This window comes from Hyperolius riggenbachi, chromosome 6 (genome assembly GCF_040937935.1).
Source record: "Hyperolius riggenbachi isolate aHypRig1 chromosome 6, aHypRig1.pri, whole genome shotgun sequence".
NCBI classification, from domain to species: domain Eukaryota; kingdom Metazoa; phylum Chordata; class Amphibia; order Anura; family Hyperoliidae; genus Hyperolius; species Hyperolius riggenbachi.
Window position 1 is genome coordinate 34,810,899 of NC_090651.1, and position 12,520 is coordinate 34,823,418.

The following is a 12,520-nucleotide window of genomic DNA, read 5'->3' on the forward strand; positions in this document are numbered from 1 at the left end:
TGTAAAATATGTGCAAACATACTTTCTACAAATAAGAAGTACCGTACTTTTTTTTCCAGAGTAAAATGAGCCATAAATTACTTTTCTCCTATGTTGCTGTCACTTACAGTAGGTAGTAGAAATCTGACAGAAGCAACAAGTTTTGGACTAGTCCATCTCTTCATAGGGGATTCTCAGGGATTTATTTATTTTCAAAAGCACTTAGTGAATGGCAGTTGCTCTGTCCAACTGCCAAAAAACTGTATAGCGAGCAGGGAAGCTGGTTAGCATCATTGTTTAAATCCTTTTTAGAGAATATCTTTATAAAGAATAAAAGCCTTGCTAAGAATCCCCTATGAAGAGATGGACTAGTCCAAAACCTGTCGCTTCTGTCAGATTTCTAGTACCTACTGTAAGTGAAAGCAACATAGGAGAAAAGTACTTTATGGCTCATTTTACTCTGGAAAAATGCGAACACGGTAAATCCAGCGCTGGAGACTTGGGCGCAGCAGCGCAGGAGACTTGGGCGCAGCCGGCGCCACCATAGGCCGTAATAGGAACTACGGCTATCGCAGGCACAGGGAGTAACTTCAGCGCCGTCAGAAGACGGACCTGAAGTTGCTTTTAAAACAATAATTCGGATTCCAGCGATTGCTGGAAGCCGAATTATTTCATTCCCCCACTATCCATGTCGGCCTGGAGGGGGAATAGTAATTAACACGGCCCGGACTTGTGCGGCAGCAGGATCAGCCATATACTGGCTGTGTCCTGCGCACAAGTCTCCGGCGCCGTTCTCTCTCGTACGCGGAAAAATGTACTTCTTATTTGTCTGTGTTTGCACATATTTTAAAGTTTACAATTTTTTCGCCATAGTGCCCCTTTAAGCTCAACCAAACTCCAAACTGTACATATCAAATTCTTATAGCAATCAGGTTAATGAGCGAATATAATAATAATAAGGTAAGGAGAGAAGGAAAGGACACAAAACACATGAATACTGACAGCTGCCAGGAGAATGGATAATCCCCAGTTAGTGAACAGCATTCAATTCCTGTCACCTAACCCCACCCACCTCATCCCTCTGCTGCTGAGAAACTCTTTACGGCCTGCACTGCAGCTCAGCAGTCTTACCTTTTTCCTGTTCAGTTCAGTACTTTTTCTCTCACTGTGTAATAAAGCATTTAATCCTTCCCTGGGTGTTCATAAAAGCCATGTATAATTCTCATTATACTAACTGCAAAAATACTCTAACCCCTTTTTTTAATTTTGCGAAACCCAAACTGAAGCTCACTATTTAGAGAGGAAATCCTCAAGATCCTAATGAGGCCTCCTTCGGTTGTAGCCCCCCCCCCCCCCGTTACTGAACGCGGCTCCCCGTTGTTGAGCGTCGCCCCCCCTTTACATAGGGCAGCTCCTCTTCCTGGATCAAGTGTGCGCAATGACCGTGCTAACCCGCCTGCACATGTGCATTAGTACGGAACCTGCGGCTCAATGCTGCTGCGCATGCGCGGGAGGCTCAGTCGGCCATTGCGCCCACTTGATTCAGGAAGAGGAGCTGCGCGGCAACGATGTGATCAGCGACAATGCATTGTCACTCATCTTCCGGGGGCCCGTGCTCAGCAACACGAAGGGACCACGGAGTAGCGAGGGAAGCCTCAATAGGGTCCTGAGGCTTCCTTCTCTTAAAGAGAAACTCCGACCAAGAATTGAACTTTATCCCAATCAGTAGCTGATACCCCCTTTTACATGATAAATCTATTCCTTTTCACAAACAGACCATCAGGGGGCGCTGCATGGCTGATATTGTGGTGAAACCCCTCCCACAAGAAACAAGAAAAGTACGTACCTTGCTGCATTGTGGGAAATAGCTGTTTCCAACTGCCAAAAAAACATGCAGCAGCTACATCACCTGCCAACAGTAAAAATGTCACCATGTAATAAATGTCAGAATGTAAATCAGGGATTTAAAATCATTTACAATGGGCAAACACTGACTAAATCATTTATACATAATTACCGTATTGTAAAAATGAAGCACTTTTTTATTACATTATTTTCACTGGAGTTCCTCTTTAAAGGGATACTTAACCCCCCTGGCGGTATGAAAAATTCCGCCAGGGGGCAGCGCAGCAGTTTTTTTTATTTTTATTTTTTTTTTAAATCATGTAGCAAGCCCAGGGCAGCGGCATCCCCCCGCCCGCTTCGATCAGGAAATCCCGTTCAAAGAACGGGATCTCCTGGAGGGCTTCCCCCGTCGCCATGGGGACGGGGCGGGATGACGTCACCAACGTCAGCGACGTCGGGACGTCATTGTCACACACGGGGTTACCGCTAAGGAGGTTAAGTGACCTGAAAAAAAAGGGTTTCACTTAGCAGGGGGTTCTACCAGCCCCCTGCAGCCGTCCTGTGCCCACGCAGCCACTCACCAATGCTGCGGTCCCCCGCCATGGGTTAGTTTCGTTTTCACCGACGCGGAGCCTGCAGACCACTGCACCTGCGCAACACTTGCCACACGTATCATTGCACATATTATCATCCACAGTAGCGTCCTGTGCCTGCCTATGGGAGGGCATGCTAGCGACATGCACCTTGTCACTAGCAGGCTGTTTACCTCTGAGTGTCTGTCACCGCTGTTCACCCGCCTCCTCTATAGCGCCGCTCCCCGCCTGCATCCCTTCCCTCCAATCAGCTTACCGAGGCGGGGAGGGAAGGGACGCAGGCGGGGAGCCGCGATATAGAGGAGGCGGGGGAGCAGCGGTGACAGACACTCAGAGGTAAACAGCCTGCTAGTGACAAAGTGCATGTCGCTACTGTGGTGGTTTTATTTATGGGGAACAGCAGAACGCAGGGGTGAGACTTGGGGGACACAGGACAGACACAGAGGCTAGTGATAGTATGCAGAACCAGCCTCTGTGTCCTAATGGCATTCTTAAAACCCACCTCGGGTTCTCTTTAAAGGTTAATATGCTGTTGTGTATCTTTTAGAGCAGAGAGGATGTTCTGAGTTCAGGTCCGCTTTAAGAAATGGAGGTTACCTCAAGCATATGCCAGTTTTTGTATTCTGCTGCCAGTGGTGCAATGAAGATAGAGAAGCTTCCCACCTTAGCTGAACTCCTGACGTGATCTTCCCTATTGCCCGTTCTTTTCTCTTATCTTTTTCTACCCCTGCTGGTCTGACTGCATCAGCCTGGCCCTCATCACGGTCAGCCATAGTGCCCATCCAAATAGCAGTGCTATAGTGCTTGGTTCTGTATTATATGCTCAGGACCAAGCATAAGTTTTAAGGTGACCATACATCAGGCGACTTGGCGGCCGATCAACCATTCAATTCGATTTTTATAATTGAATTGGATGAAAATCGTTGCCACCAAGTGCATGCCCGACCGACAAAGCGACCAATTTCAGGCACAAAAAATGGTCACTTTGTCTATCGCGGATGCTGCAAGATGTCAGGCTAAAGTCGGTTGGTCGGGTGTGCGGCGGTACGGCGGCGATTTCCGGAAGGAGCGACGAGACATCGAAACCCCTTGCCGCAAGGTATAAATGTGCCCCAGCGTGCATTTATACATTACCTGTCCTGTTGCAGCCTCCGCATGATTTCCGGCTATCTGTACACGCTACTGGTGCCTAGCGTCTGACGTCAGATGCTATGTGCCAGTAGCGCCTACGGAAAACTGCCCGGAGGTTACGGGACACAATGCGGAGGCTGCAACAGGACAGGTAACGTATAAGGGCCCGTTTCCACTATCACGAATTCGCATGCGGTGCCCGTATGCGAATTCGCATAGCCAGTGCAAGTGGATGGGACTGTTTCCACTTGTGCGTTTTCCTGCACGTTTTTCTGTGCAGAAAAAATCTGCAGGGTAGTGCCCTCAGAATTCGCCTGCGTGTGGAATGCAGGCGAATCGCACGCAATGTATTTAATAGGGAAATCGCATGCGTTTTTCCCATGCGTTTTTTGCCGCGATTTCGCATGCGATTTCGCATAGGTACCCATGTTAATTCACACAGGCAGTGACATGGTTAAAATCGCATCACCCTTACCTATGCGAAATCGCATGCGAAATCGCGGCAAAAAACGCATGCGGAATCGCACCCGCATGCGATTTTCCTGCGGTGATTCGCCGGCGATTCCGCAACGCTATAGTGGAAACGGGCCCTAATTGCACACAGGGGCACATTTATACATTCAGGGGCAGCTGCAGGGCGGACGCAGTGGGCTCAGCCGATTCCCTGAAAATTTCATGCTGAAATCAAACGGGAATCGGCCTGTAGTGTATGGGCAGAATCGACAAGAGACAAATTTATCTCTAATCAGATTCGATTAAAGATCAATTTGTCTCTTTGTCGATTCTGCCCATAATCGTCAGGTGTATGGCTGCCTTTATTGTACACAGTAATAAAGTACCTGGATAGCGTACTGGTGAGGCTGTTGCAGTGGATGAGGAATCTGAGCCCTTTGACTAGGGTTTGAATCTCGGCTGAAAGAGACACTGAAGTCTCCTAAAAATCATGTTTTTAAATAAAAAAATGTGTTTAACATCTTTGCCCTACCTAAACCGCCGCATCCCCGCCGCTGAAATCTATCTAAATCCCTCCTAACTCCCCCCTCCCTCTCCCTCGCAAAATCCACAACTTTCTTGGTCGTGGATTTTGCTGCTGTTGGAGGCAGAGCTATGAGCCGCAGCTCTGCCTCTTTACGTGTCTATCAGCCGCGTATCCCCGCCTCTCCCCGCCCCTCTCAGTGAAGGAAGACTGAGCGGGGGAGAGGCGGCAATCCGGGCTGACAGACGCGCTGAGAGGCAGAGCTGCGGCTCATAGTACCCTGCCTCTCACGGAAGCGCTGCCCGGATTGCCCCCCGAGGAGTGTGGGGGGATTTAGTTAGTGTACAGCAGCGGAGATGCGGCGTTTTAGGTAGGGCAAAGATGTTAAACACATTTTTTAATTAAAAACATGATTTTTACGAGACTTCAGAGTCTCTTTAAGCCAGTATGTAAAACAGTAAGGAGTCTTTGGACAAGGCTCCCTAATGATCCTGGTCACCCATGGGGCGTGCCTTAAAGCGGACCTGAACGCCCTTTTCTTTATGCCCTTGAAAGCCAGGCTGCACATCCAGAACCGCTGGTGTATAGTGAGCCTATAGCTAATACATTTTACTGAGCCACACCAATCCAACACACGTACAACTTGTTCCAGAATTATTGGTCCTCCTCAGTGAATTAGTACACAGCAAGGAAATGAGCAGCGCTACTTAAAAACAGACTAGTGCCTACCTGCAAAAGAGTGCAAGCCCCACTTGTGGGGTCGAATACACACCGAGCATACACATGACCTGTCTACCACTAGAGGAGGATGTTGGTTTCCATTAACAGCTTGCATGCAACCTATTAAGTACTCGTCCCTCCCACTGCGAAGAAGTCAATCCTCCATGGGAGGGGCCTAACACTAACTAAATCCTAACCTATGTATATGCATAGCCTGGGCATGGGCGTAGGGCCTGGGGTCGCAGCAGTCGCCTTCGCGACCGGGCCCGGCTCCTGAAGAGGCGGGGGAGGGGCCCGGGGGGGCCCATGCCTGTTTCCAGAGCCGTGCTGCCTGTGCCGCTCGCTGCCCTGAATGCTAATGAGGGTGTGCGCTGTAATGGAGGGGGGAGCCGGAGCCGCGGGGAGGGAAGCCCGACCTCTCCCTCCCCTCCTCTTCCCGGGCTCCCCCCTCGAAATTCAGAGTGAGCGTGCAGGGTAGCGGCGCTATACTAAACTACTCACCTCCGTCTCAGGTTCCAATCGTCGCTGGTCTCCTCCCGCTCCGCATAGATGCTGATACACACGCTGCGTCAGCGTGTACGCAGCGTGTGTATCAGCATCTATGCGGAGCGGGAGGAGACCAGCGACGATTGGAACCTGAGACGGAGGTGAGTAGTTTAGTATAGCGCCGCTACCCTGCACGCTCACTCAGAATTTCGAGGGGGGAGCCCGGGGAGAGGAAGGGAGGGAGAGGTCGGTCTGCCCTCTCCGCGGCTGAGGCTCCCCCCTCCATTATAGGGGTGGGGGCACCTACCTATCCTGGCGGGCAGCTACCTATCCTGGCGGGCAGCTACCTAACCTATCCTGGGGGGCACCTACCTATTCTATCCTGGGGGGCAGCTACCTAACCTATCCTGGGGGGCACCTACCTATTCTATCGTGGGGGGCAGCTACCTAACCTATCCTGGGGGGCAGCTACCTAACCTATCGTGGGGGGCATCTACCTAACCTATCCTGGGGGGCAGCTACCTAACCTATCTTGGGGGGCAGCTTCCTAACCTATCCTGGGGGGCAGCTACCTAATCTATCCTGGGGGGCAGCTACCTAACCAATCCTGGGGGGCAGCTACCTAACCTATCCTGGGGGGCAGCTACCTAATCTATCCTGGGGGGCAGCTACATAATCTATCCTGTGGGGCAGCTACCTAATCTATCCTGGGGGCACCTACCTAACCTTTCCTGGGGGACAGCTACCTAACCTATCCTGGGGGGCAGCTACCTAATCTATCCTGTGGGGCAGCTACCTAATCTATCCTGGGGGCACCTACCTAACCTTTCCTGGGGGGCAGCTACCTAACCTATCCTGGGGGGGCACCTACCTAACCTATCCTGGGGGGGCAGCTACCTAATCTATCCTTGGGGGCAGCTACCTAACCTATCCTGGGGGGCAGCTACCTAACATATCCTGGGGGGCAGCTACCTAATCTAACCTATACTGGGAGTCAGCTACCTAATCTAACCTATACTGGGGGGCAGCTACCTAATCTAACCTATCCTGAGGGGCACCTACCTATCCTATCCTGGGGGGCACCTACCTATCCTATCCTGGGGGGCAGCTACCTAATCTAACCTATCCTGGGGGGCAGCTACCTAATCTAACCTATCCTGGGGGGCACCTATCCTATCCTGGGGGGCAGCAACCTAATCTAACCTATCCTGGGGGGCAGCTACCTAATCTAACCTATCCTGGGGGGCAGCTACCTAATCTAATCTATCCTGGGGGGCAGCTACCTAATCTAACCTATCCTGGGGGGCAGCTACCTAATCTAACCTATCCTGGGGGGCAGCTACCTAATCTAATCTATCCTGGGGGGCAGCTACCTAATCTAACCTATCCTGGGGGGCAGCTACCTAATCTAACCTATCCTGGGGGGCACCTACCTATCCTATCCTGGTGGGCAGCAACCTAATCTAACCTATCCTGGGGGGCAGCTACCTAATCTAACCTATCCTGGGGGGCAGATACCTAATCTAATCTATCCTGGGGGGCAGCTACCTAATCTAACATATCCTGGGGGGCAGCTACCTAATCTAACCTATCCTGGGGGGCAGCTACCTAATCTAATCTATCCTGGGGGGCAGCTACCTAATCTAACCTATCCTGGGGGGCAGCTACCTAATCTAACCTATCCTGGGGGGCAGCTACCTAATCTAACCTATCCTGGGGGGCAGCTACCTAATCTAACCTATCCTGGGGGGCACCTACCTTATCTAACCTATACTGGGGGCAGCTACCTAATCTAACCTATACTGGGGGGCAGCTACCTAATCTAACCTATACTGGGGGGCAGCTACCTAATCTAACTATATACTGGGGGGCAGCTACCTAATCTAACCTATACTGGGGGGCAGCTACCTAATCTAACCTATACTGGGGGGCAGCTATCTAATCTAACCTTTACTGGAGGGCAGCTACCTAATCTAACCTATACTGGGGGGCACCTACCTATCTAACCTATACTGGGGGCACCTACCTATCTAACCTATACTGGTGGGCAGCTACCTATCTAACCTATACTGGGGGGCAGCTACCAATCTAACCTATACTGGGGGCACTTACTTACCTAACCTGTATTGGGGGCACCTACCTACCTAGTTAGCCTATACAGGTGGCAACTATACTGGCTACCTATATTGGAGGCACCTACCTAACTAACCTATACTGGGGGCATCTACCTATCTAACCTATGATGGGGGCAACTATTCTGGCTACCTATATTAGAGGCACCCACCTAGCTAACCTGTACTGGGGGCACCTACCCATCTAACTTATACCGGGGGCGCCTGCCTATCTTACCTATACTGGGGGCAACTATACTGGCTACCTATGCTGGAGGCACCTACCTGGCTAACCTATACCGGGGGCAACTATACTGGCTTACCTATGCCTGGCTACCTATACTGGGGGGACCTATAGCTGGCTATAGGGATTTGGATATGTGTGTGCGTCGAGTGTTGCTGGGAGGGGGGCCCACATCCAGATTCCGCATCAGGGCCCAGAGGTTTGTAGCTACGCCACTGAGCCTGGGTGCGGCTAATCAAATAAAATTGAAAATTGCGCAAAAGGTGGATCAGCGCAACACCAGGTCGCCTCTGAATGGCCTCCATCAGAGATGCGCTGAGCCCCCCCAGGAACTACAAACGCACCTTGAACCCAAACAGAAGCTCTGCATATACACCAAAAGCATGGCTGTTAAGTGGGAGCAGCTGACCAAAAACGAATTACATTAGTACACAGCAAGGAAATGAGCAGCGCTACTTAAAAACAGACTAGTGCCTACCTGCAAAAGAGTGCAAGCCCCAGGTGCGTTTGTAGTTCCTGGGGGGGCTCAGCGCATCTCTGATGGAGGCCATTCAGAGGCGGCCTGGTGTTGCGCTGATCCTCCTCAGTGAATGGCAAGGATCGGTATCGCTCTATGGGATAGGGGTTTTTAGCCTGCAAATCAGGGGGGAAAAAAAATCACACCGCAGTAATATCTGCGGCAGCCTAGCATTTACTCACCTCCCTGGGATCCAGCGCTACAATTATCCCTCCATCCTCCGTGTGGTGTTGTAACCCTATAGTGATATCGCTGTCTGTCGTCATGACAACAGACGACGATTTCACCAGAGGGATGTAGAGCCTCCGAAGACAGGAAGGAGAATGTCTGCCAGTGTCTGGATCCCGGAGGAGGGGAGTTAAAACCCCTGCTGCGCTGGAGGCTCTACACAAGCCTCCCGGCGGCTACCCCGAGTCAGGCTTGGGATTACTGCTCCTGGCTGCTTTTTTTCACCCTAAGCCTGACTCGGGGATACCACAAGGGAGGTTAAAGAGATACTCCAGTGAAAATAATGTAATAACAAAAAGTGCTTCATTTTTACAATAATTATGTATAAATGGTTTGAGTTTGCCCATTGAAAAATCTTTCCTCTCCCTGATTTACATTCTGACATGTATCACATGGTGACATTTTTACTGCTGGAAGGTGATGTCAGTGGAAGGAGAAGCTGTAAACAGCTTTTGGCAGTTGGAAACAGCTGTAAACAGCTATTTCTCACAATGCAACGAGGTTCAGAGACAGGAAACTGCCAGGACCATGGTCCTCACAGTTTCCTGTGGGAGGGATTTCACCACAATATCAGTCATACAGCGCCCCCTGATGATCCGTTTGTGAAAAGGAAAATATTTCTCATGGAAAAGGGGGTATCCGCTACTGATTGGGATGAAGGTTCAATCCTTGGTTATGGTTTTTCTTTAAAACAGAAGGTATTTGCGATAATTCAGTTGTAAGTGAGCAACTGTGGTTTCCCATGATGCACCACTCATGAATATGCAAATAATCTCTTTATGCCCTCAAAAGCAAAGCTGCACATCCAGGACTGCCGGTGTATAGGGAGCCTGTAGCTTATACATTTTACAGAAGTAATAAAGTAGCACCTACCATCATAAAAACTATTCCTGCCACTGAGTGCCTAAACAGGAAAGCAATCGCTCGGAGTTGGTATTAATAGTCACAGACCAGTGAAAAGACAAAGACTTTATTTGACTTTTCATAGTAATTTTCCTTCTTGGATGATCTAGTATTTTCTAAAAAGCCGGCAGCTAGGAGGCAACACTAAACAAAGCTACCATTTTGCAGTGTATTTTTTAGAATCACTGTCGTGTTACGGCAATTACCGTAATAATAACGGCATGAATGTTCTTCTCTGTGTGTCCTCTGCTGCAGCTTGTGCTGTTTGGACTCAGCAATGAGATGGTCGTCACCTTCAAGGAGGAGAACACCGTGGCCTTCAAACACTTGTTTCTAAAGGACTACAAGGATGCCAGAGAAGACACCTACGCCGTGTATCGACAGGAAGATGTCTACAACCACATCACCTTCACCATCCAAAGGGTAAAGCCTTTCGGTTGTATCTCTAAAGCCAAGATGTGACCAAGAGCCAATTCCCTTAAAGACTACCTAAAGTATGGTTATGATGGGCTCTGTCCTAAAGGCCACAGGATTGGGGGAGGGATCATAGGGTTAAATACTTACGTGATCTGACATATCGTGTCCCCAGGAACGCAGTGTTTCCAAAGCTGAAGCTCTTCACAGTCTGCCAATTCTCTGCATTGGTTGCTGCAGCTTGCCCTCAGCCAGGCAGCCACAAATTAGGCCACAGCTGTCAAGCTGGAGCAGGCCATGGAAATGCAGGTTAGAGTGGGCAGAGCCTCTGCAGGGGTTTGAAAAAAACCTGCCACGGCTGCAATTCCAAGGGGGCTGTAGCTATCACATGCCTGGAGGAATTACATCTGATTTGGTAAGTATTAAGTCTGAGACCCCCTCAGTCCTCTATCACTAAGACAGAGCCTGGCATGACTCTAAAGCATATCTGATGTGATATTTAATGACAAAATTAGATACTCACCTAAGCAGTGGAAAGTATCTGGATCCTCCCTAGTGTCTACGGTTCCAGTGCTGGGTTCTTCTGAACACATTAACAAGGTCTGCGCATGTTCAGCAGTAGAAGGCAGCTTTCCATGCAAGGCTTTTTCCTCCATTCATGAGTGCTTTTGCTCTACTGGGCATCCGCGGACCTTACCCATGCATGCTCAGTTTGGAGTGTCTAGTACACAGACGGGGGCATTGCCACGAAGGAGAAAAGGGTTCCCGGGCAGCAGCGGTGCTCTCTGGACTTTCTACTACTTAGGTTAGTATCAAAATCTTACCGTCCCTCTGGTCACAGGATTGACCTGCCACGGCTGCAATTCCAAGGGGGCTGTAGCTATCACATGCCTGGAGGAATTACATCTGATTGGGTAAGTATTAAGTCTGAGACCCCCTCAGTCCTCTATCACTAAGACAGAGCCTGGCATGACTCTAAAGCATATCTGATGTGATATTTAATGACAAAATTAGATACTTACCTAAGCAGTGGAAAGTATCTGGATCCTCCCTAGTGTCTACGGTTCCAGTGCTGGGTTCTTCAGAACACATTAACAAGGTCTGTGCATGTTCAGCAGTAGAAGGCAGCTTCCCATGCAAGGCTTTTTCCTCCATTCATGAGTGTTTTGCTCTACTGGGCATCCGCGGACCTTACCCATACATGCTCAGTTTCGATGGTCTAGTACACAGACGGGGGCGTGACCACGAAGGAGAAAAGGGTTCCCGGGAAGCAGCGGTGCTCTCTGGTCTTTCTATTACTTAGGTAAGTATCAAAATCTTACCCTCCCTCTGGTCACAGGATTGCTTTAAGGGGAACCTAAACTGAACCTAAAAAAAAGAATTTACCTGGGGCTTCTACCAGCCACCTGCAGCCGTCCTGTGCCCGTGCCGTCACGGAACAATCCTCTGGTCACCCGCAGCAGCTCAGTTTTGATTAATAGAACGGTGTCTTTCTGGAGAAACACTAAAGACTAGTAGTGCCTTGCCTAGACAGGCGCTTCTAGTCCATTGTGTTTCTCCAAAAAACACTGTTCTATTGACGTGAAGAAGGGGGTAAGGCCTGTGAAACGCATTGTCATTTGCGTCCAATAAACATGTTTTTTTCAATTCCATTCCTCATCCGACGTAAGACCACTTAATGTTTCAAACAGCTTACAAGAGCACAACAGAACGGCTTCTGGGAGGCGGAGTAAGAAGGGGAACAATGTGCTTGCTATGAGATAATCCGTCACTCCAGATCTTTTGGCAATGCATTGGGGTGGCAGTACACACACTAGACTCTCAGCATAAATATCCCCCCAAGTTTAGTATAGCCTGTGTACCCACCTTTACTTTCACTCTCTCCTGGAACCTTATCTTATCAGGATGTTGTGTTGGCAGTAATCTGTGCCTGCTTCTCTCCCCACCCCCCCACCTCCCTTTTTTTGTTCTTTGAAGTATAGCCAGCAGCAAATAACATTGTTTAAAAAGCAAACATAGCGGGGATCTTATCTGGATGACTGATGTTACATCACTACTGATCCCTAAGGGCCCGTTTCCACTATCGCGAATCCGCATGCAGACAACACATGCGGATTCGCATAAGCAATACAAGTGGATGGGACTGTTTCCACTTGTCAGTTTTCATTTGCGTTTTTCTGTGCAGGATTTTTCTGCATGGTAGACCCTGCAGAATTCGCCTGCGTGTGGAATGCAGGCGAATCGCACGCAATGTATTTAATAGGGAAATCGCATGCGTTTTCCCCATGCATTTTTTGCCGCGAATTTGCATGCGATTTCGCATAGGTACCCATGTTAATTCACACAGGCAGTGACATGGTTAAAATCGCATCA

General features: G+C 49.5%; 1 protein-coding gene across 5 annotated transcripts in view; it reads left to right on the forward strand.

Annotated features, from left to right (window-relative positions):
• The window catches only part of LOC137520777 (mucolipin-3-like), a 71,450-nt gene that overhangs the window by 20,884 nt on the left and 38,046 nt on the right, over nt 1-12,520 (forward strand). For all 5 annotated transcript variants that reach the window (XM_068239124.1, XM_068239123.1, XM_068239122.1 and 2 more), the window contains exon 4: nt 9,989-10,156. In XM_068239124.1, the coding sequence (XP_068095225.1) occupies nt 9,989-10,156 (168 nt within the window). The remainder of the gene's footprint in view (nt 1-9,988; nt 10,157-12,520) is intronic.